A 23,767-nucleotide genomic window follows, 5' to 3' on the forward strand; every position below is an offset into this window, starting at 1 on the left:
CTTCAGCAAAACAAAACAGAAGCTATTTGGTATTGATACAAATCCATCTATTTGATAGTTAGTCATCCAATATTATGTACATATTTTATATACTGAATGTCATTTTAAGTCCTGTTTTCCAAACTCCATTTTTCTGTTGCTGGGTTTTTGTTTTTTGACAAGTTTAAACACTTTCTGGCACTTTCTATGACAGAATTTCTTCTGAACATACATGAACTGACATTCTCCCAAAGCGTCCCTTGTGAGAGGAAGTGCCTTTCTGCTACATATCGTTCATTTGTTAGAAAATGAAATAATCCACAGTGCGATGTGTCTGGGTCCACCGTGCACAGCAACATCCAGGCTAAACCAGGCTGGACCGAACCTTCTCAGGCCAGGGTTCTTCTGCCTCTCTCTCCTCCGCTCTCCACAGTCCCAACTTTCAGCTGGTAAAGCTTCAGAAAGCATTAACAAGCACCATGGTTAAAGGCCTCTTTGTCCCTGCACGCAGAGATTTTTGCATTTCTTTTTCTCTTTGTGTTGTATGTGGTTGTGGCTTTAAATTAAACCAAAGAAAAAAAGAAAAAGAAAGGATAAGCACTCCAGCTTAGAAACGTGTGGTCATCATACAGCCCTAGGCTGCATATCTTCCCCTACTTCTTTTTTTGTGAAAGAAAGCTCTAGTCCCATCCGAAGACAGATGGCTTCGTTTCTGCAGCTCAATTCACAGATCAGACTGGAGAGGAGCCCTTTGCTTTCCAGAGGCCTCAGGGTGGCTGAACTTCAGGAGAAGGATCAGAGAGTAAGCGCTTCATCGCCTCTGCTGTGCATATACTGGGTAGGCTAGTGTGACATTGAGGGAGTCGTTGTGCTGCACGAGGGAGGTGTGTTGGTAATGTAGCACCAGTTCTTTCAGAGAGCTGTACAAGTTATAGGGCTCGGCAAAGCCATAGCCAGTCGCTGTTTTGTTTATGACACAATGCTTTACTTCGCCGTCCACCCTAGAGAGGAGAGAAGAAAAACCGTCTTTTGAGCTTGCCCAAGACAATTCACAACTCTACAGAGCATGTTTAATAAAAAGCATCATTGTGCAGTCTCAACTTGGGGAAAGGGTCCTAGGTTACCGTAGACTCTTGGCCCTGTCACATGTAGACACTTGGCTGAGTGCCTTGGGTAGGTAACCCAGCTTCACTGACCTACTTTATTTTCATCTTTAAAATGGTTTAAAGGGAAGACAATGGTAAAATGTATGTAATACAGTTACTTTGAGAAATGAAAGGAGATCATGCATGCAATATGCTTGATAAAATGCCTGACATGCGGTAAGCATGCAACAAATGGTAGCTTCCAACCATGATGAGGACAACTATCAGCAGGGCTCCATGACTAGCAGTGTTACTATTACTCCCAGGACGATTATTCATAGGATTCCTTCTTTCTGGCTGTCCTTGAGGTGTCTGCACAACTCTCCATCTCTGCATGTGCCCTTAGACAAGGTAAGGACAAAAGGACCCTTCTTTGCTGTAGGAATATTTCCCTCATTAAATGAAAGGTGATCATGGAGTATAACATACTTTTAGAACCATTCCCTACTAGAGGACATTAATTTCTCTGAAATGGTGATGTCAGTGATCCCATGAAATACCTGTCTCAAGGATAATGATCAGAATCCTTTCTCTTTTTTGACCTGTTCCTGATGAGTTTTTCCTATGGGTGATGTTCTCACATAAATTACCTCAGATTCTAACCATAGTAGCCTTGAGAGGCAAAAAGGGCAGGCATTGCTGCTTCCATTTTAAAGACGAGAAAAAAAGGTTTAGCGACGTCTCGTGATTAATTAGCACTGAATGGGAATCCAAAGCCTAGTCTTCCAGCTAAACAGTAGGTATCTATTAGACTGTATTAACATATATGTATGTTTCTATTAGATTGTATTAACATATGCTTCTGGCTAGACTTTAAAATGGTATTACGTCTGCTTTGGTTTCTCTTCTACATTACCGCACTATAAGCTTATTCAAGACTATTTCAAAACTCAATGAATGAATGAATGAAACATCTCTTCATGAGATGTTGTAAAGAATAGTTTGCTGGAGATACATACACTACAGAGCAGGCGTAGCAGCCCTGTTTACTGCTCTCCCGGACAAGAAAAGTGCCATCTCGCTTCCCTCGCAACAGGTTTTCAGCTTTGTTTCGGTTGCTGCTTCCAACATTCCACGTCTTCTCATCATGATGGGGTAAATCTTCATCATCTTCCACCAGCGAATATTGGCTAGGCAGGCAGGACAGAAAGTTTCTAAATGAAGAGTGCCAGAGCCATCAGCCTGCCTTGCTGTCTTCCCTAGGCATACCCCCATCACTTCCCTCTTGGCCCCTACCAAGCCAGTCAGACTGGCCATCACATGCCTGCCTCTGCCTGACCTGAGTTTTCCTCTCCTGGTATTCAGCCTCCAGTGCAACGTCCCAGGACAAAGAGTTAGCAATCAATTGTACTATTTCTGTTTTCAGGCAACCACATTCAGGTACCTGGGCAGACTGGAAGGTATTAAAACAATCTTGTTTATCCAGTTTAGATCAGGACATTGACTAGGAAGATTGCCAGTTTTTGAATAATTCAAACAAAGTATATACTTAAGCTTTAAAATATATTAAGCATAATTATTTTCTCTCTGGCTGTTCCAAAAATATTTTGGGATTTTTCAGATGTTCAGGGACATCATTATGGACACAGAGTTGTTTCACAGCATTATGAGTAAAAATAAATCCTAGTCCTCCTTAGCTAAGCTTTCTTTTTTTAAAATTCTGGATAATGGCACTGAGTTTATACATTTTCTCCTACAAGATGTTCCAAACTCAGTAAAATTCCTCACTTGTTCTAAAAACAAAGCAAGCATGCATTTTCCTAAAATGAGAAAAATCTTCTGCTGTCACCATCTTTAGTAACTACTTACTCTTCAGTGTTTTCATTGCCCAACCACTCGTTCAACTTCTTTTGCCGAACACCTTTTTGAGTCAACCACCTGAAAAACAGTTTTGAAAAAAGAACGCATTAACTCATCCTGAATTGTAGCAATCACCAGTTATTCATGTATAGGATTCCATTTCAAATACTTACATCAAGTATTGGTCTCTCGTCTTTCTCAGCTGGATAAGGTCTGGTTTAATGCTGTTCATACGTTTGTCAATTTCTCGATACTCAGCTGCCTGCTTCTTCAAGTCTTCTTCCAATCTTCTTCTACTGTCAATAATTTCACTGATTCGAGACTTCAACTTATCATAATTATGCATAATCCTGCAGGCAAAAGAAATGCATTTGTCATTATCTGGGTACGTCATGAACAGTCCCCAAAGTTTATGAAAAGTTTCACTATGGTTTCCCAGCAGTTTTCCTCAGGTAAAGCGTGGCTTCTCTTCCTGTCATTTTTAAATCATTCAAAGCACAGAAAGCGAGATCATTTTTAAACGGTTTTAGAGGATTTTGGTTATCTCTAGCACAAGAACAAGGGAAACAACCATGGTTCACCAACCTTTGTATTTCTTTCTCATTGCCCTCACGTTTAAACTTTTCTATGTATTCTTTGCTGTAGCGCTCCTGGGTCTGGCACTGTTCTTCAAATATTTTTATGGTTTCATTAAATGCTTCAATAGCTGTCCTTTTCATTTGGATTTCCTGCAACATAATTTTAAAAAGATAATGTCATACCTTTCATAGAAAAATTTCTTACTGCAAGACACTACCAGGACATTTGATCCGTATTATTAGCAGAGTGGGACTCGAATTCATAAAATCCATTAAAATAGTATCCCAGAAACAAATATTTCCTCTGGAGAATTTTCTCAATCTATGAAAAATGATTGCTTGGCAATTTCCCATAGTTTTTATCTTCCTAAAAGCTATTGTAGTTTCTATAGCATCTCTGTTGTTTTCTATTCCCTCTGGCATTCCCAGATACATGAGTGACCAGTGAAGAGTAGGGGTCTAGAAAAACACAGCAGTAAATGTAGCCCTTCCTTTTGGTTGCAGGATATATATTAATGCCTAAATCTCCGTTTCAGGGATTAGAGACGTCTGTGGAACTTCCAGTTATTACTAACTTCCAATCTAAACAGGATCCTTCTATCAGGAATTAAATCAACTTGAAACTCAGTGACTGCTTCAGGTAATCACGTGAACTTAATTTATTACTCTGATACTTAACATTTTTGGTTTAAAGGTTTAGAGATATGCTAGAATAATCAACAATGATTCACAAATAAATGATCTCACCCCCACTTCATTCATAAAAACCCTTTAAATTCTTTTTTCCATGTTAGTCTTCAAAAACTAAGAGTTCTAAACTTTTAATCTGATTTTCATAGAAAACTCACCTGGGATGTACGGGTATATTCTTCATATAATCTATCATATTCTCTACTTTTTTCTTGAAACTGAGTGTTATATTCATGTAATTTTTTCCCTACAGCTTCAATATTATCTTCTTTGACAACTTGATCCTAGAAAGATTAAAATAAATTCAATGGATGAGGTATTTAATCAAATAACAACTGTTTAACAAAATAGCTGACATGGAAACATCTTTAAAATTGCAATTATGTAATTACAAATGTAAAGTTTTTTAGACTTGATTACATGTAATTCATCTGTTTCAAATGTTTTCTAAGTATTCAAAGTATCTTGTCTAAACATCGTAACTGGATAATTCATTCAGTTTTTATTACCTGTTGGTATTTGGATACTGGATAAAGTAATTTCACATCCAGCTTGGGATTATACTGAGCTAGAGATTCATTCCGGTAGTGGTTTATTAATTCAACCACAGAATTGAAGGTTAATGGGTCAGAGAAGCCATATTTCCCATCTCGATGAAATATTTTGATTAATTTGTTATTTCCCCCTTTCCTGTAAAAACAATATAAAAATAAAGGTATTAACATTTTCAAATAAAGAAATATGTTTTAATATCAGCCCAAAACCCTAATTTCAGCTATATTCCCTGGCTTACCTTAGTGTAAGAGTATAATCACCATGCATTTTAGTAGACGCATCTCGTACCAAAAAGGTCCCATCTGCTGTATCTCGAAGTTTTTCATTCACTTCTTCCCTGAAATGAAAACACAAAACAATGCTCATCTTAAGGTTCAGTGACCACAGCTTTCTATTTTTTCAAATAGACTATTTTTTAGAGCAGTTTTAGGTTCACAGCAAAATCAAGTGAAAAGTACAGTGAGTGCCCATATTCCTCCTGCCCACATAGATTTAAATGAATTGCATTTTCAGAGCTTGCTAATAAAAGCTTACTAATAATTTGTTTAAATAGAAATGTCAGCAATTGCAGTCTCATCACAAACAGGTGCATATCACTTTTACCACTGGTGTATCTGTGGCACTAAGTTTTTATTTTTTCAAGTAAACATTACAGTCTCTCTGACAAATGAGCACAGAAACTCATGATCTCAAAAAGGTTTCTCCAACCTTACTCCCCCTTCCCAAAGCTAACATAAAATGGCATTGTTTTCTTACTGTGTTTAAGACAAGAATTCTTAGAGTTGTGCTTAACAGATAGAGTGCCTTCACACTCTGTCAATAATGAAACTTCCCAGGTATTTAATTTCCTGTGGCATCCAGCACCCACAGTTCTCCAGCGCTCAGTGACTTTTTCTGGTCGTCTTTGGAAGAGAACCAACTATGCTTCATGCTTATGTTGGATGATATCCTAAAAATGGAACTTAGCAAGCTGGTGCTTTTCTTTCTCTTAATCTAAAACTCTCTGTATCTAGTGAAAACGAAGTTTCTGTAGCCTTACCTCGAGATATCTCCCCAGTACCATTCAGCATCTTGTAAGGACATATTGTTATTCATACCGTTGTTGGCTACAGTAGTGGGTTTTGGTGGTTTAGGAGGCAGTGCTGCAGATGAAAAAGAAAAAGTTGTTCGCAATCCCAACTACATTAGCACTAAATTTCTTTAGATAAGTACTTTTACTTTAAAAAAATCCAAAAATTAGAGTAACTGAAATATACAGCATTAGTTCACAATTCCATGCAATATGGAAGATAATTTTCTTAAAAAAAATATTTCAGAGCAAGGCTCAAAAAGAAATGAAACTGAAAAGGAGAAAAGAGAGAGAGCCTTAGAAACTGACAAATAAATTGGGCTGGCCATGTGAATACATTTCAAAGTAAATCCAGAGTCATGACATTCTACACTTCTAGATTCTAGTTAGATTAAAGTTTCATGCCTGGTCAAATCCATCTAAAGTAAGAAACTATGAACATATGAGTAGCAGAAATAACATGAGTTGGCTTTAATTTCCTCCTCTTATTTAATTATGAAAGACAAATTTGGTCTCTGTCCTCTACAAACGCTGTTGCAGTAATAAAAAGGCTCATCTACAGCAGTATGTTTTCCACAGCAGTATGTTTTAAGAGGAGGAATTGGGCTTCTCTAATCTTAGTATTTCAGGTACTGTTCTGCAAAAAGCCACTTTAAGAAACTCTCATCTGTGCCCTAAATTTCTTTAGTATTTATGTTAATATTCTGTTGGATAAATAGTGCTCTATATGCCAGGTATGATTAAAAACCATATCCCCCTTCCTCAATGTCAAATCAGTATTCATATATACCAATTGGTGACAAAAGACTGCAATATTCCTGAATATCTTAAATGGGGGCAGGGGAGCTAACACTGGAATAAAACAACTTAGGAAACAAAATAAATCTAGGATTTTTAGGTAAATTCTGTCATAAGTTTTTAAAGCACTGTTATTATTTTAACTTATGCAAAAAATGATTTCAGTTATCTACCAAGAATATTTTACAGACTAACAATAATGGAACGTCAACTTCCTTTTTCATTATAATATCTTAATACAAGAGAGGACAAGCAAAGTCTCAACATCTAGAACTGAGTTGTAATCACTGCAACATTTTACATGCTTTCTAAAGTACTGTTATCACTGCAAAGTGCCACACTGTTCTCATCCACTGGCAACAGAGAAAAGCAGCACAAAGGATGCATCATTTTAATTACAGGGACAATATCCCACAACATAACTCACCCAGGGAAGGATCTCGATTAACAAAAGACACCAGTGAAAAACTAGAGTTCAATTCATATCCATTCAAGTAAGAATAAGCATTTACCACACACAGCCTGAGCTGCTTGCTTCCAGACAGTCAAACAATCTGTTTAATTTTTAAGCCATGAGCAAACTAATTTTTATCAATGAAACAAATTAATAAAAACAGAAATCTAAAAAGGATCTTTTTTACAGTAGCTTTCAAAAAATTAAAAAGCCACGAAATTAACTAATTCTAATACCGCAGTATTACCTGGTGGGTCCATTTCTATATAAAACATCAAGTCTGTGCCACAATTTATATCTGTCTTGGCATATTCTAAATCCAGGTCTTCCATATTCCAAACAGTATTGTACATTTGTGCAAGAGTTTCCTTGGCTGAGCTCAGTTATAAGAAAAGAGTCCGGCTTTCTTTGTAATGGTGTCTTGGAATTCATTTTAAAACCTATAAGGGGCTGCACTGAAACCTATTACATCACACGCCCCAGCCAATCAAGTCAGAAAAATGTCACCAGACCACTCCTGCTTCATCAGTTCTCTTCTATACCAGCCTTAATATAATGCCAACCTCACTGAGAAGCTACATTTAATAGAACTGCAATATATACACGCTCATCCTTTCAAAAAGGTGTTTAATTTGACTGTTCTCCTCCAGCAGCGAGTTTTCTAATTCCTTGTTTATTACTCCTTGCAGCATGGTACGCTCTGCTGTTGGCAGGTTGACAAAAGCTGATATGCTGCAGCTCCGAGCTTTTCTCCCCACTTAGTGCATCTGGGTTTATAGATAGCCCAGTCATTCCTTGGTTTAAAAATCTTACAAAGGCATTAAAAGGGTATACTGAAGCTATATTTTATAGTCCTTAGATATCTCTCATGTATAAGAGAAGCAGAACGGACTACTCCTGGTATTTAATTTCAGTCCTCCGTAATTCACTGAAAACCCAGAATTTAAACACTGTCACAAATGTACCATATTAGAAAGGACAGTTAAAAGAAAATGTATAGATAAAATGTCCTCCTCTACCAAACATTCCAAAGTTAAAACTAGACTTTATAGACGAACAATGAAAATTCTGAATAGGAATGCAGATGCCTATTAGCAGAAATATTAAACCTAATTGTCAACATTATTAATGAGAATTTTAATGTGACTGCCTAAAAAAACGGGGCAAAGAAAATGCTTCTTCCAAAAAGAAAGAAGCTATAGATCAGAATGCAGAGTAGAGGTATATTTATCTTTGCAAAATGTTTCACTGATGAACCCATCTTCACTACTAATACTGCTTGAACCGGGAAGATGATGTAATCACTTTTTTTTTCCCCCTTTTTCCCCTCTATCTCAAATGCTTCACTCCAGGACAATTATTCTTTCTTAGCACTACTTAATATAAATAAATCAATTTTAGTTCTTCAAAGTCATTCTGCATATAATCCTATCACCCTTATAGGAGCCCACTGTACATTCTCATTGTGAACCAATCTCTTTACATTCACAATATTACGATGGCGGGGGGGGGCTCTTCCCCCACGTAAATGTGGCTCATTTAAAAAACTATAGTGGGCTCTGTGATCTATGTACACACGTATGTCACATATTTGTGTGACCATTTAAAAAACACAGAAACCCTTGAGACTTTCTGTAAAATTTGGGATCATAAAATATATGAAAAAGCAGACCAAAGGCAAGGCATTCTGTTCTCTGACGTCCCCCGTCTAGTTTAATTCATTTTCCCATTATTGGGAAAAGCAGGCTCACCTTGCTCCTTCCCACCCTCTCCCACTTTTCTATTTGCCTAAGTTTAGATAAACCTGAACTCAAAGTCAAATAAAAATGGTAAAAGTGGCGTTGTGCCCTCAGATAAGATTCAGAGAAACATTCTTTTTTAGTTTAATTAAAATGTCGACCCTCCCCCAAAGCAAGGAGACAAGTTCTCCGAGCAGCTGTGGCCGGTGTAACAGCCCAGAGTGCCAGTCCGTGCATTTGGGAACCGTCGGTGCAAATCAGTCTGGCTGTTGGATCTGCTGTGGCAAACTAACCCAGGGAGAAGGCAGGGAGACAGGTGATTTTCCATGGTCTCTCCAAGCCCTGGCCTGGCACCAGCTTCCAGCCAAACACGTTGTAATTAGTACCTTCTTCCTGAACTTCCAACCTAAACCCTATCTTTCCCAGCCACTGTCCCCCTCAAGGACAGGGGGAGTGTCTCCCCTAAGCTCCCATCTGTCCTCCCCAGGCAGCGCTTACAGGGGCGCACGCACACACACGTACTCCAAGACAAACTACAGAAAGGCACCGCTCAGATAAACCACAGGGAAGGAACAGAGAAGTGCACAAATTCAAGGCAACTTACTTTGCAGGTTATGCATTTCAACGGTTTCCCTTTGAAATGCCTGTATCCGACAATGAAAAAAAAAAAAATCCCCAAAGCTGTTCTTCCACCAAGTGGGCCAAGCCCCCGCACCTCCCCCCAGCCTGTTCCCAGCGGGCAGTGCTCGTGCCCGGTGCCGAGAGTGCGCGCAGGAGCGGGGGCGCCGCCAGGACCCTCCGGGCACGCACAGTGAACAGCTCCGCTGGGCTCGGCTCGTCCCTCCGCCCCACGCCCCGCCCGGCAGTGCGTCCGGGCCACCGCCGCTCACCGCCGGCTCCTCATTGAGAAGCCAACTGGATTTCGCTACTGTACTGGGGAGGAAAGGAGCCCAGGCGCTCGCACGTCTCCCTTAGATAAAGATCGCAGCTTCATGATTAACTTGGGCAGGTTCAAATATTTGCTGAGCTAGGGATTTCGGGAGGGGGAGGGGAGCCCAAGTCAAAGTTGTCATCGGCTGACAAGTGGCCAATGCAAGACCAACTTGATCATTTTCGCCTAGGAAATGAGAAGGCCATTGTGAGAGGACCTAAAATAGTCTCACTGGCTGCTGAGCGCGCTGGCTGGCTCGCGAGGCTCAAGTAGCCGACAGTGAAGCGAGGCACTATGCACCGCCAAACACAGGAAGTGGCTGAGCTAGTTCAGCAAAAAATAGAATCAAAGCCTCACTTGTAAAGGCCTGAACCTCTCGGAACAACCCAGAACACAGTGCCTCGCTCGTGTCTACCTCTTGCACCTCCTCCCACACAACAGCACAGACAGCCCCGCAGGTGTAACAGGAAAGCCCTTGTGAGCAACTCGGGCAGGGAGCAGATTACAAAAGTGTTCAATAGTAAGTAGTAGGAGGGCATCCTCAGACGAATATTAAACCCCACACCACATGCATACTATACTCCATGTTCATGTGACGATTCAGAAAAAAAAAAAAAAAACACCACTACGGCTATTTTTATGAGGTCGATTGCAACTCGCATTCAAATGGCCATATGACCTGCTAATTAAAAGGTGTCGCTGCATTAGGTTTATGTGCCAGCTAATGGAGTAAAGGATAGAAGGGCAGAGAAGGGCACACCTTTCTAGTGGATGTTTGCCCTTTATTTGAGAAAGTGGGCGATAGACAAGACTTGGGATTATTGACTACTATTTAAATAATTAAAATTTGATCTAAGAAAATTTTCAGTTGCATCAGCATGGATAGCTTTAAGGTTATCCAGGGAAATCACCAAACTTTACACCAGAAAGTAATTTAGAGATCAATCAATTCCTTCATGCCATAGGGGGGGAAAACAAAATCTGACCCAGGGAGGTGAAGTGGTTTGCAGAAGATTATAGCCCTAAGACTAGAACCCCATCTTCTGATGGTTTCAAATGCCCTTTTCTACCCACTGTCCCTGCTCCTCACTTCTCTTTGCTAGAGAAAGTAAAAAAAATGGACAAAACTGAAGTTAATCTTTTAAGCCACATGCAAAAAATTTCACACCCCCAACAAAACTCTAACTCTTTCTGTTTTCTACTTTTAGCTTGCTTGAATTAAAACAAAACATTTCATTCCCTTTGAAGACATAGGTTCTTTCAATAATACCCTCATACTCTGCAAAGGAAAGTGATCCAGTGGTCACATAAAGTCCACACAGGCCAACAGTAGGAACCAGCTTCAAGGTTACTTGAAATATCTGGAAAGTGCTGTTAAATCCACGATGAAAGTGATTTTACAAACTTTCCTTTCGTGCAACTGATAAAATATTGAAAAACTTTCCCAATGGAAATAACAGTCTATAAGTGAATCTGCCATCTGATCACAGGGACATATGGTTAGTTCAGAGAATACCCTTGCATCCTGAGCTGCATAATCTTGCCCTACTTTTAAAAATAGCCTTTCTAAAGCTAGAAACATTGGAAACATCAGTCTCCTAAGCATACCTGTCTGGATTCACATGATGTTTCATGTCAAAACCTTCTAAGATTAAAATGCTCTGTTAAGTCCAACAGTATATTTTCTGTTTCAGAAGAAAATGAGCCACTGGAAAGCAGTACTCTCTCAACACATAGAGAGTAAGTCTTGAAATAGGTTGGAAAAACTTTGCCTTAAACAAATTTCTCACAATATGTACAATCATCTACCAGAGAAGTCCTATTATATTACGAAAGTGTGAGCTGAATCTTTTTCCCGTTGAATTTTAGTGTTTAAAAAGTGATCTGCAAGACACATGTTCTTTATTAGCTTAAAAAAGGGAGCCCTCTGCTGGTAGAAATGAATTGGTAACTCCTGCTTTGGGAGAAAACCATCAACTTTCTGTATATTTTGTATGTCCAAATTTGACACAAACTAATGCACCTAGTTGTATTACTGTCACTTGATCTATATGACTCACTAACAAATAATCAGCAAAAAGTACACTTTTCACGAAGCTGATAGTCTTTGAGGAAAACTTGTATTTTAATGTCAGCATTTCTCTGGGACCTCAAAGGCCTAGACACAGTGGAAAACTAACTTTACCTTCTGGATACTTTAAAACAATATGGATCATTTTCCCTTTCCTCCAAGTTTCAGAAAACTCATTTCAGAGGCCATTATTTCACATCTCAGCAGATATAGTCAGGAAAATGTCTCTTGATCCTTAAATTGTTCAAAAATTACAAACTGAATATTTCATACGTGCAAATCACCATCAAGTGGCAAATGTTGCACAAGCAGCTTTCAACCTAGAACGCTTCTTTTTGTGGGACATCATTTATGAACAAAGACCATGAAAAAAAGAATAGACAACAAAAATTAACCAAAATCTTCATCTAAGGGTAAAATGAATACCTCCCTTCATAACTTTAAGACAGTGTAGAACAGAGGGCCTTTTAGGGTAATTCAAATTATTTGCTCCATATCCACTGGTCTTAATTGATGTTGTGCTAAGGAAAACATCCATTTAAGTATATAAATAAGCCCAGGTTTACATATGTATAAAATCTGACACATTCTACTAGATTTCTGAAAAGGCATCCCCACTGCTTAGCAGAATAAAGAACTCCCCCTCTGCAATTCTCCCTCAGATCCTGTCCCTTGAGATAAAGAGAAGTCTGCACTGTGAAAACAAAAGTAAAACTGACTATATACCCCTCCTAAACACATACATACCAAAATACCTGTGTCTCTCTTTCAAGGCACAAATAAAACTATTGTTTGACAAAACCTAGTGTGGCTTGCCTGTTTAGTTCTACACATCTAAAAACATGTAATTTTTCAAAGTTGCATTTCTCCCCTTTGAAGCAACCCTGTAATGTCAGACCACATTTTAAACCCAATAAAAATTAAATCGGTGAAAAGTAAAACTCTTTGAATGTCATTTCCCTCTACCTTAGTGCTTGCCTTTAGTCTGGGTTGAGAACCAAGCCCAGAGCATTTAAAACAAGATTTATGAATCAGGCTCTTCAGGATGAATGTTTTGCAATGTACCAGTGGTTAAAAATTAACTTTGACAGGTGTAGAAGGGCAAGGGGGAGAAAGAGTCATTTATTTTCCACTATGGGCTTGAGGGTGCAATATTAGACTTCAATTATACTACATTAATATTTCTGAATATATCCATGAAATCTGAAATATGTAAATACACTTATAATGGGTTTCATTCAAAGGCACCCTGTGTTAAATAGACTTATTTTTACCTTGGTTTGCCTACAAAAATCTACTTTACCTACCTAAGTATTAATTGGGTAAAGAGAACACAATGATTCAAGAAAACTTGTCGTTTGGCTTTAAATATTTTTAAGACTTTTTAGTAACAAAATAGAACAGCAAACGATCAACAAAGTTCAGAGGGCTTACTCTGTGCCCTACCTTTTCCAAATCTTAGCTTCCCTCCATAAATGAGGAGAATCCTTATTTCACAGGATTGCTGGATGCATTGGTTGTGTTGATGTGTGACTATTCTTTGAAAGTTGGAAGTTTATCAAAGAATAAATTTGGATAATTATTATGCTGTATCTAGTTGTCTGCTAGGAAGAGCTCAAAAGGAGAAAAAGCATTTACCCCTGCCCTTTAGAAATGTAATTAAGTAGATTAATAGGAAAAACTATAGACAGTTAAACATAAGATGACAGAAAGCTTAAAGGCATAAACATACTGAATGGGTCGACTTGCATATAAAACAGGGGAAGGATCTACTTGAGTGGAGATAAAGTGGATGGCACTGCTTGGGGCAGTTACGTATGGTTGCATATTTTGTGCACTGTGCAAAGGCACCTAGGCAAGATGGAGGAGTGGTGATGAAATCTAGGCTGCTCCATTCACCAAGCCACATATAGAGGAAGGGCTTCATACAAAGGCACCTTCCTCCCTCCAAGCAACATACTCACATCAGGGAGGCAACTTCCCAGAGTGTCTCTTTTTGCCCCTACAGGCTCCTAGAGGCCGTAGCTCTGCTGGCTGGGAACATGGCGTAAGGAAAAAGGCCTGACAGAATTCACACAATTAATGAGGAATAGGTGGACTGAAGGAACCAGACCTGCTGAATGAGGACAGCTCCCATAAGGCCTCAAAAGCTAGAGTTGATGCGATAGATAGTAGAGAAATGATCAGTTCATTAAATCTCATACCAACCCCAGGAGAGAGGCATTAACCCAGTTCCACAGTCTGGAAAACAATTTGGAAAAGCTGAGTTACTGGAAAGAGTTGAGATTCCAATCCAGATCTATTTGAGTCAGAAGCCCACTGTTTTTTCCACCGCATGGCTCATGGAGTGATTTGAAGCCTTATCCTGAAAAGTATTAACACTGTCCTGACATTGTTTACTATGTGTGACCCATGGGGGCTAATTTCACATATTTTTAGTTTATTACATGCCGGGAACTTCAGAGAAGTTTTTGATTGGACACTAAAAGCAGCCTCATTGCTCATGAAGATTCCAAAAACCCAGGCAGCAGGGCATGGCAGATAGAACGGGCTGGAGTGGAGGCGGCGGCTCCTGGGCAGACCCCGTTTGGGCCCCCACTGGCTGGGGAGCACACAGCAAATCTCTCTCTGTGGGTCTTGGTTTCCTCATGTCTAAATTGGTAAAGCTGGACAATGCTTTCAACTCTAAAATGATGCTTCTTTTGTGATACTATCACTTAAAATATGTACTGCTTTTGTAAAATACCAAGCCATTATTTTGTACTGTGTAATTTATTTTGAATAAGGCTTTAAACTCCATGCATCAAAATGCTATTTCTCCTTTGCCTATTCAAATTGTACCTATTCTTCAAGACACATTTCAAGCCCTATTTCTTCTATGAGCCTTTTCTGTCTACTCCATTACCCTAGATAGTCACCAGCTGCATCTCTGAAGTTCTTTTTGTACTTAGAGTATGTGCACTCCCACCTACCATTTAATTAGATACTATGTGCTAATGGGTCTCATTTGAACTGAAACTTTGCCTCAAACATCATAAGCTTTGTCATTTCAAGTTCTATCTGGTAATAATTAGAAATGCTGTCTATCTGCCCTATAACAGAGTCTTGCTTTTGTCTCCCTTAAATATCATTCAGGTACTCATTTGTGTTCACAACAATGTTACTGTAAATGGCCATTCACTGGAGATGTAAGGTGCTATGCTTTCAAAGTTCTATCTGGTACTAGCACATGCTGTGGCAATGCTGAAGGCCTCTAAGAAATTATTGCATTTTTTTAAACCAGGCCTAAGAATCATTTCTTCAACCCAGGTTGCCATACTAGTCATTTGCACTGGAGCCATTCCTGAATACAAAGATGTTCTGGATGGGGATGTTTTGTTCCTGGAGTGGGCAGTACAATGTATGCACACATGAGAAGATACTACAACAGCCATTTAATTCTAAAGGTCCTATATAAATCACACAAAGTTCCTGGGAAAACGGCTCAAACTAGAGTTTAAAACCTACTTGGATTTAATTTTCTAAAGAGGCCACATAAATACTGGGATGATCCAGCAAATGTTCAAGGCTTTGTCATTCTTTAGCAGAGCTGATGGAACTAATCCTCCTTTGAAACAGGCGCACCAATTGCTCAGTAGAGAAACACAGGGTCCTTTGACATATCAAACAGCTTTCTGGGTGGCATTATGAAAATAGTGCGGATACCCATTTTTACTTTGGTGGAATTAGGATGCAACTAACAAAGACATTTAACCAGTTGACACGAGTCAGGCTAATCAAACTCTACCACTGATTCTACTATACCTTGTGTAGTAGAAATTTTCCAAAATTCCATGTGATAAATTCATTTGTGGGTATCTGTCAAACCCTGTCTGGCATTGGCTTCTATGTGTCTCTTCTCTCTAGAGGGGTGGCCACTGAAAAGATCAGGACTACCCCCACTAGCCCTTCACTGAAAGCAGAGTCCAGCTCTCCCTAGTCTCTAACATAAACCTCAACTTAAGTGCCACATGCCACATCCCTATGCCCATTCTTTTCCACTAAGTCCAAAGGCAGCCTCTGAACACCAGCACAGAGCTGTCAAATCCATTCACAGTGACCTGTGTACTCACACGAGATGAAGCCTTTTGGCCACCCCCTGGACTGAAGTCCTAGGCCCTACCTGTTGACAGTCTTCTTTGACGTAGTTTACCTAGAATTCTGGGCACTCCTGTTAAACATTCTGCTTGCTGTGATTTGGAACATCCCATGCTTGCCTTATCTACTATATCTGATGCCTCTCACCTCTGGTACCACAGGTACCATTTTGGACCTGTCCACATAAACCTTTCCCAATACCCACATCTTCAGTGTTTACTTACCCCATCCTCTATCCTACCCCCTTGCAGGTGGCTTTTGAGTCTAGGCCCTGGCCTCTCTTAGGCTGCCCCATCCAGATGCAAGTAACCAAGCCTGGCTGTGCAATACCCAATTAAGAAAAAGCACAACTTAACTCTCCATTGCATGATGATGAAACTGAGTCCCTATGCCTGTTCATACCAAGATAAATGTGGTAATCTGTATGTATTACCTATAATAAATATATTCATGGAGTTTCATTTAAGTTCCAGGCATAAATTAAGACTACAAGCAACACCTTTTACTGGTCCTGAAACTTTACATATAGGACCCTAATCACTATTCTAAATCACCACTGTCGATTAGCTAACTTTTAACTGGTATATAGCAAAATAAGGTTGTTTAGACTTTCCACAGTAGAAGAAAAATACATCAGTTTAAATTAAATGCATTGCTAACATGGTCTACATTTCCTGCTTTGTTAAATGGCTAACTGAACAGCAGCCTGCTTTCAAAGAAGTGTCTGGCTTGCTCAAACTTGCTGCAGTGAACGCTCTGGTTTCATACTGCTCGCATTATTGAAAATGTTTATTTTGACAGGCATTTCTCAGCATACCCACTTCCAAAAAACACATTCTAAAATACTTTAAATTATATAGTAATTATAAATCCCTTACTTTATAAGTATTAGAAAGAAAAACAAAAATGTCAACAACTAAAATGAACTCCATAAATTTCTTCAACAACCTGAAGCACAAATGTTGAAGGGTACAGGGAACTCTCCAAACTCTCACCTAAAACCAAGTTTAATTTAAAATCCGCAAATGTTGAAACTCAGATAATAATTAACATATACACTATCACTCAGCTATTTTTTTTCTTTAAATCACAAGGTAACATATTACTACCAATCGTAATTCCATAAGAAACTGTATTACTTCAAAGGAGGTTTACAGCCACCATTTTTTAAGGCTCTAATAAAAGGAACAATGAGAGAATGTTACATGTTCAAAAAGCATTACCTGGTGCAGGCTGTCGTTCATTCCATTCAGTTGAGATTAAAATTTCTATAACTTTTATGAGGTTTTCAGTATTATCAGAGCTGTAAGAAAGAGAGTTTATTAGAAACCTTTTCCCTAAAAGCAAACTCATTTTCATTATATACACTCAAGTGAACGTGTGTGATAGCATTTGGGCATGCATCTCTGGAGTAGTATATTTAGAATACATTGTCATGACCAATCCATTTAGGACCACCCTCATTCCCCAAAATACATGTTCGTCTCCTTTCACTTACCTGGCTGCTGAGAATCTGAAAAGCATAGGGCCGAAAATTTCAGAGAGTACTCTTGCATTCAACAGATTTTTGCTGGAGGTTTGAGAGAGCTTGAAGAAATGTTTTAACAAATACTGAAGCGTAAGCCAATACTGATGAGGTATGCTAGGCGACCTAATAAGCTTCTTCAATAGCTGAATATATTCTTCGGAGCTTTGTACTTCTACAAGTTTAAAAAAAAAAACAAAAAGAAAAGGGAAATGAGTAAGAGACTATTTCCAGGTATCGGTGAATAAACACCTAGAAAAGCTCTGTTCTTTCTTCAAGCTATAGGAGTCATTTAAAAAGTTGTTGGGAGAAGCACACAGTACATTTGTCCTTCTCATTAAAAAATGCATTATGAGAAAGAAGAAATCTCAGGTCAAATGGAAAAGCAAGAAGCTCAGTGTGTAAAAAAAAAACCACAAGCTGTTTAGGGTGTGCTGGCAGCAACTTACCCAGTATTGAGCAGCTTCAAGTGTGATTGGCTAACTCAGAGGAGCATCAGATAAGTATCACAGGTTTTAACTTTGAAGGTTACGAACCACAGTTTCCTGTCCCCAAAGCACTTAACTGAACCTTAGCTCCTAAAACTGAGAGCCCTCTTCCCTCAACACATTCTGTATGGCCACTCAGGGAAGGTGACAAGAACATCCCCCATCACTGGATCCTAGTCCCGGTTCCTTGAATCTGACACTAGTACTTGGAAGACCGTGTCCTTCATTGATGTACAAACTTTGTTAAGACCAGTAGGTTAACAATGAGCCATTTCTGATTCTGACATGCAGACGGGTTTCCCAAGCAAATGAGAATCTAGGTCTTCTCTTGGATGCCTGGGTGGAGGAGGAAATTTGAGGTGGTCTTGTTGGGGGAGGAACAGGTGGCTACTACCACTATTTTCTAACCACTATCTCTATATATGCAACACATATACAAGCATATCTACATCTCCATTTATGTCCAATGAGGTCCTCAGAAGAGAAAAAACAAACCTTGAGCTAAAGAAATCATTTCACTGTAAACGGCTGCTGGAATGACAGGATTTGGTAAGTCCAGGAGATAGCGTTTGAAAGCGTCAGCCAAAACGTGCACATCGATCATTTCCAAGTCCACAGAGGCTGTATCTAGGAAACATTTTAAGAAATATTTCAGACATTTATTTTATAGAATACATCAGTTGGGCTAATTTTCTGAACATCTGACTCATGTGACAAAAAAAAAGGAAGCAATATGAGGATAAATATAAGACACAAAGTATTTGTTAGCTGTACTTCTTGTAGGGGTTGATCCTGGCATTTGGGGTAGAACAGTTTTTCCTGTGGAGGTCTGTCCGACATATTGCAAGCATTTGGGATGCCTGACCCCCTGCCCATGATGCCAGTAGGAGACCTCTGGACTTTGGGGCAACAAAAAATAATACCTATGTTATGGGCTGAATTGGGCTGCATCTTCAGTGGTTACCTACCCCATCCTCTATCCCACCCCTCTAAGCCCAAACCCCTAGTGCCTCAGAAAGTGACTGCATTTAAGTTAAAATGAGGCCATTAGAGTGGACTCCAATCCAATCTAATTGATATCTTTCTAAGAGGGGAAATGAGGACACAGAGAGACACACTAGGGATGCATAGGCACAGAGGAAAAAACGCTGTGGACACCGTGAGCAGGCAACCACCTGCAAGTCAAGGACAGAAGCCTCAGGAGAAACCAAACATGCCTTTATCTCAGACTTCTAGCCTCTAGAACCACAAGAAGTAAGTTTCTGCTTTTTGAGACGGAGTCTCGTTCTGTCGCCCAGGCCGGAGTGCATCTCTGGTGTGATCTCAGCTCACTGCAACCTCCACCTCCCGGGTTCAAGCAATTTCCCCTGCCTCAGCCTCCTAAGTAGCTGGGATTACAAGTGCATACCAACACACCTGGCTAATTTTTGTATTTTTACTAGAGACGGGGTTTTACCATGTTGGTCAGGCTGGTCTCAAACTCCTGACCTTGTGATCCACCCACCTCAGCCTCCCAAAGTGCTGGGATTACAGGCATGAGCCACTGTGCCCGGCCAAGTTTCTGCGTTTTAAGCCAAGCTGTCAGTGGTAACTTGTTATAACTGCCTGAGCAAACGAATATAGAATCCAAACATTTCCTAACACCCTCTGAGGGTGGTTCTGCCCTGACTGAGAAGGGTTCTAACTAGGAATGGTTAGTCATATAGTAAATGTTTCCTAAAACCTCAACTGGAAAATTTGAAAAATGCATATTCCCAGATTTCCTAAGACTTGAGTTGATACATCTCAGAATTCATGTAAATGTCACCAACAGAGTGGCGGATTCAACAGTAAGATACTACAGACTTTTAGCAACTGAGCTAAACAATATCCATGAAAATAATTTCAACATTTTTAGAATATTTCTCCCTAATTCTGGCTGAGTATTACTAATCTAACCTGTGGACATCAGACTATCTCAGAAAATAAAATGAGCATACCTGTCCAGTAAATGCCTCAGCTGGGAAACAGGTCAAGCGATCCAATAACGGGGGTGATACTAATCAAAACCACTCTCCAGGCACTCACTATGCATGGCACTCTGAGCACTTGGGTTGGAAAAAGACACAATGCCCAGCAGAAAAAAGGGATGCTAGAAACAAAGATCTGGGGGCAGGGCTGACCATGGGCCTCCAGAAAAGAAGAGGCCTTTGGCTGCTGCTGAAGGATGTACACTAGCAATGTGAAGGGTAACTTGAGGAAAGTGATCTGGGGACTTGTGTACTCAGTGGAGAAAAGATGGGCTGATGGGCAAGATACTACATTTGTAACAGCTTTACTAATGACAGTGTTAAGAATAAATTAGAAAGGAGTGCTGCTAGAAGTAAAACTACCAGTTTTAGTTCTCTGAATCAAGGTGATGGGGTCTGAATTCTAATGCAGTTAGAAATGTGCAAGATATTATCAAGACCTCATATAACTCAGTGATTGACTGCATTGGGCTGTGGCCTAGGAGAGAATGAGGAAGTATGAAAGTTTACTGCAAAGTGTTTGAGTATAAGTGAGTGGGAGAAGGTAGTATCCTAGATACCCTTCAATGAAGTATGATAGTACAAATCATTCGAGGTTGAGCCTAAGACTACAAAAATTCCTTGGACATATCGTTATCATAAACCAAACCTGCCCCACTAAGTAGGCCGACGTTTCAAAAGTGAGTCACCCAACCACAGAGCTCTAAGAAAAGTCAGACTGGAATAGGATATGGACAGGTCAACTTGAGGAAAAGAATTACTAAATTTAAAAGGTGAGAGACAAAGCGTTAAATCACTTAAATGTCCTACAAGCAACTAACCAGAGACCTATCACATGTTTAACAAATGTGGGAGGGGTAATACCATTGCAGGTCTTTGCCTGAAGGATCTATGTTGAAGGTAATGCAATTGTGAGCATAATTAAATACCGTCAAATAAAATCGTGTGTGTGTGTCGCTCTAGGAATTCTCTATGGTCACCACTCTTGGCCATGCTTCTGGTCTCCCATACACTTTGCCCCTGTGTGTTTCATCTAATGTCTCTTTGCCCGGAAAATTAGTATTACTGAATTTGCTTATCCTAAAATATGTGATAAAACATTTGGTGATGCAATATAAACGTTAAGATAATAAATATACACACATCCCTCCCTCAGGCAGGGTCTCCCTCTGTGCTTTTGCAGTGCTAATGAGCCATCCCTCTATCAAGACACTTCCCAAAGAGTATAATCATCATATGGGATTATGTTTCCCCCTATTAGACCAAGGTATGTCAAGGGCAAGGACTGTGGCTGTCACCTGCTCTTCTCGCATCCCTCAGTGTCTAGCACATACAACGTGTTAAATGTTTGTGGACTGAACTAGAAGGCTCTTAGAGTGAAGTTCATTTGTCAAAGCCCTTCTCTAACACATGAGGTATATCCAAAGAACTTTTATAGTGTATGAATAAAATTATCTTATGCAGGTCTTTGGGTAATGTTACCTTATGTCAAATTCTACTAGAGTTAGTGACAAAGTCTCTTTTATTTCTCTGACTTCTGCTCTCTAAGAACCCTTTTCTGCACTGAAACTGGCCTAACGTGCTCTCCCACTAGCTATTCACACCTGTCATGTGATGACTTTTGAAGAGCTACATAATCTTTAGGTCTTGACTGGAGGAGTTTGCACTCTCTCCTACCTCACTTTTCACCGAGTCTACTCACGACAGGTACCCCGTAAACTCTTCAATCCTTCACTCCTCCCTCCCTCCCCCTGGAATGGAGTCCCCTCTTCTTCAGATCTCTCCCTAGATGTCTGGAGACATTTCTGATTGTCACACCTGGGGGAGAATGCTGCTGGCACCTCGTGGGTAGAAGTTAGGGATGTGGCTAAGCATCTCACAATGCACGGGACAGGCTGCCACTCTTCCAGCAAAGAATTATCCAGCCTAAAATGTCAATAGTACCAAGGCTAAGAAAGCCCGAGTCAAGTTAAAAGAAACCAAAAACTGTCAGGTGAAAATCTGAATCATTAAAACTCGCATGAGACAAAGAAACAATTTATTTTAGGGCAAAATTAAAAAAGAGAAAAAAATCAAGGACTTTTGGAGTCAGAAAAATTAGCCACTCAGCCACTGAAAAATGTGAAAGAAATTATTTACCTGAGGGTCAGCTTTCTTTTCTGGTGAGTTAAAGTTACTAGGATGTATATCACAAGGTTAATGTGAGGATGAAATAGCTTAGCAGGTGCTAATAAAAGTGGGCTATTGTCTGCCATGTCTGTCCTTTTCAAACACTGGTAATTCATAAGGTTAGTTAAAAGCCATAATTTTTTTTTTAGGAGTAAGTGACTATTTTGGAACTTCCTCCAGGATATTATACAAAATTTTTATGTATTGAAAAATCTTTGAGTTGGAAACAGACCTGGCAGATCCACTCCCAAGTTTGGACAACATTTATTTATATTTGGTGGGGGGGGCACAAAATTCACTTTTTTAGCACAGACTCCAAATGAAACCACTTTTCTATGTGTTTTGATCTCACTGGGGAAGGAAAGCTGTCGGTCAAAATGTACCATTGACGTGAGTCTTGGTTGTTGACTCTATCTTGCGAGTGGTGTGAAGAGTTTTTTTTTTTTTTTTTTTTTTAACAACTAAACTGCATCATTCTGTGTTGATCACATTACAAACCTAACCACTATTTCTCAAATAACTTCCACTTCATCAGGCTCTGATGTCTAAACTTTTCCTGTGACTAAACATGTTCATAATTTGACCAATTTTCTGACCCAAACATGTGTCTTTATTTCAATTGGCTAAGGACAAAATTCAGCGTTTCCTTAATACTCTGATAAAGCTGTCAGAAATACCAAAAAACAAGCCTTTTCACCTTGAGTGTTCTGCATGTTAACTTCTAATGATCTGCTCTGTGGGACGTGCAGGAGGCAGAGCAGCAAAGAGGATATGCCCTGTTCGCATGCAACTGATTTCCATGTACAAAGAAAAAATGAAGTTAAACATTTTTTTAACTTTTAAAACATTTGGTCAGAACATTTCAAGTGTAAGAATTTACTGATACTGATAAAGGTCTAGTCTCCTCCTTTTCTCCAAAAAGACCTCTTTTCTAGAAAGTCTCAGCAGCTGCCTCATTTTGAAACTGCCTCACGCTTCAAATTCTCATTTACTATCATGTGGGCATTCTTTGTACAATTATACCTCTGAAGGAGTGCAAAACTGGGTTTCACTCTTTTTGGTTTAAACACCTAAGTTCAGTTAAAATGATGTGAGGCAGTATATAATTTTTTTAAAGTGTTATGAGGGAATGAAGGATCTTGAGAGATTTTAGAAGTCAATATAAGAAGATGACTTGCTGGAATGCTGGCAAGTAAATTGATGTGTAGTTTTTTCTCTGTGCCAAAGGAGGAAGTGGGTGTGTGGGGGTACTAAAGTCCTCTTGGCTAAATTAATGAGTGTCATTTAACCAAACTGTCCTCAATTCTTCCCAATTCCACATCCAGTGACATGTTGGTTAGCTTGAAATAAGCCCCGGTGGGAACATTCATGCCACAAAAATGGGCAGACGCTACAAACCAGGGCCTTTTTCTTCCTAGAGAGTTGGTTTATCAGCACACCACTGAACATAACAATCTCATGATGTTACTTAATGTACTCAACACAAGAAAAAGCAAGAAAGAAGGCAAGCCAGAAAGAAAGGGAAAGGGAAAAGGAAAATGGAAGGGAAAGGTAATAAAAGAAAAAGGATGTCAGAAGAGACATTTCTTAGGTGACATAGGCTTAAAAATATTTTTTAACTGCTTCAGAT

General features: G+C 39.5%; 1 protein-coding gene across 3 annotated transcripts in view; it reads right to left on the minus strand.

Moving 5' to 3' along the window:
* Positions 1 to 592: 592 nt before the first annotated feature.
* The window catches only part of PIK3R1 (phosphoinositide-3-kinase regulatory subunit 1), a 70,991-nt gene continuing 47,816 nt past the window's right edge, over positions 593 to 23,767 (minus strand). The window contains exons 4-15 of one of the 3 annotated variants that reach the window (XM_007974383.3): positions 18,455 to 18,586; positions 17,445 to 17,646; positions 17,170 to 17,249; positions 5,787 to 5,889; positions 4,986 to 5,084; positions 4,702 to 4,882; positions 4,351 to 4,476; positions 3,510 to 3,652; positions 3,098 to 3,274; positions 2,934 to 3,002; positions 2,084 to 2,254; positions 593 to 980 (exon numbers count right to left, since the gene is read on the minus strand). In XM_007974383.3, the coding sequence (XP_007972574.3) occupies positions 791 to 980; positions 2,084 to 2,254; positions 2,934 to 3,002; positions 3,098 to 3,274; positions 3,510 to 3,652; positions 4,351 to 4,476; positions 4,702 to 4,882; positions 4,986 to 5,084; positions 5,787 to 5,889; positions 17,170 to 17,249; positions 17,445 to 17,646; positions 18,455 to 18,586 (1,673 nt within the window). In that variant the 3' untranslated portion in view covers positions 593 to 790. Of the gene's footprint in view, positions 981 to 2,083; positions 2,255 to 2,933; positions 3,003 to 3,097; positions 3,275 to 3,509; positions 3,653 to 4,350; positions 4,477 to 4,701; positions 4,883 to 4,985; positions 5,085 to 5,786; positions 5,890 to 7,315; positions 7,499 to 9,411; positions 9,629 to 17,169; positions 17,250 to 17,444; positions 17,647 to 18,454; positions 18,587 to 23,767 lie in introns of those variants that run through there. The other 2 variants (XM_007974395.3, XM_007974387.3) reach the window with 2 other exon arrangements.

The sequence above is a fragment of the Chlorocebus sabaeus genome, chromosome 4, assembly GCF_047675955.1.
Source record: "Chlorocebus sabaeus isolate Y175 chromosome 4, mChlSab1.0.hap1, whole genome shotgun sequence".
Lineage (NCBI taxonomy): Eukaryota > Metazoa > Chordata > Mammalia > Primates > Cercopithecidae > Chlorocebus > Chlorocebus sabaeus.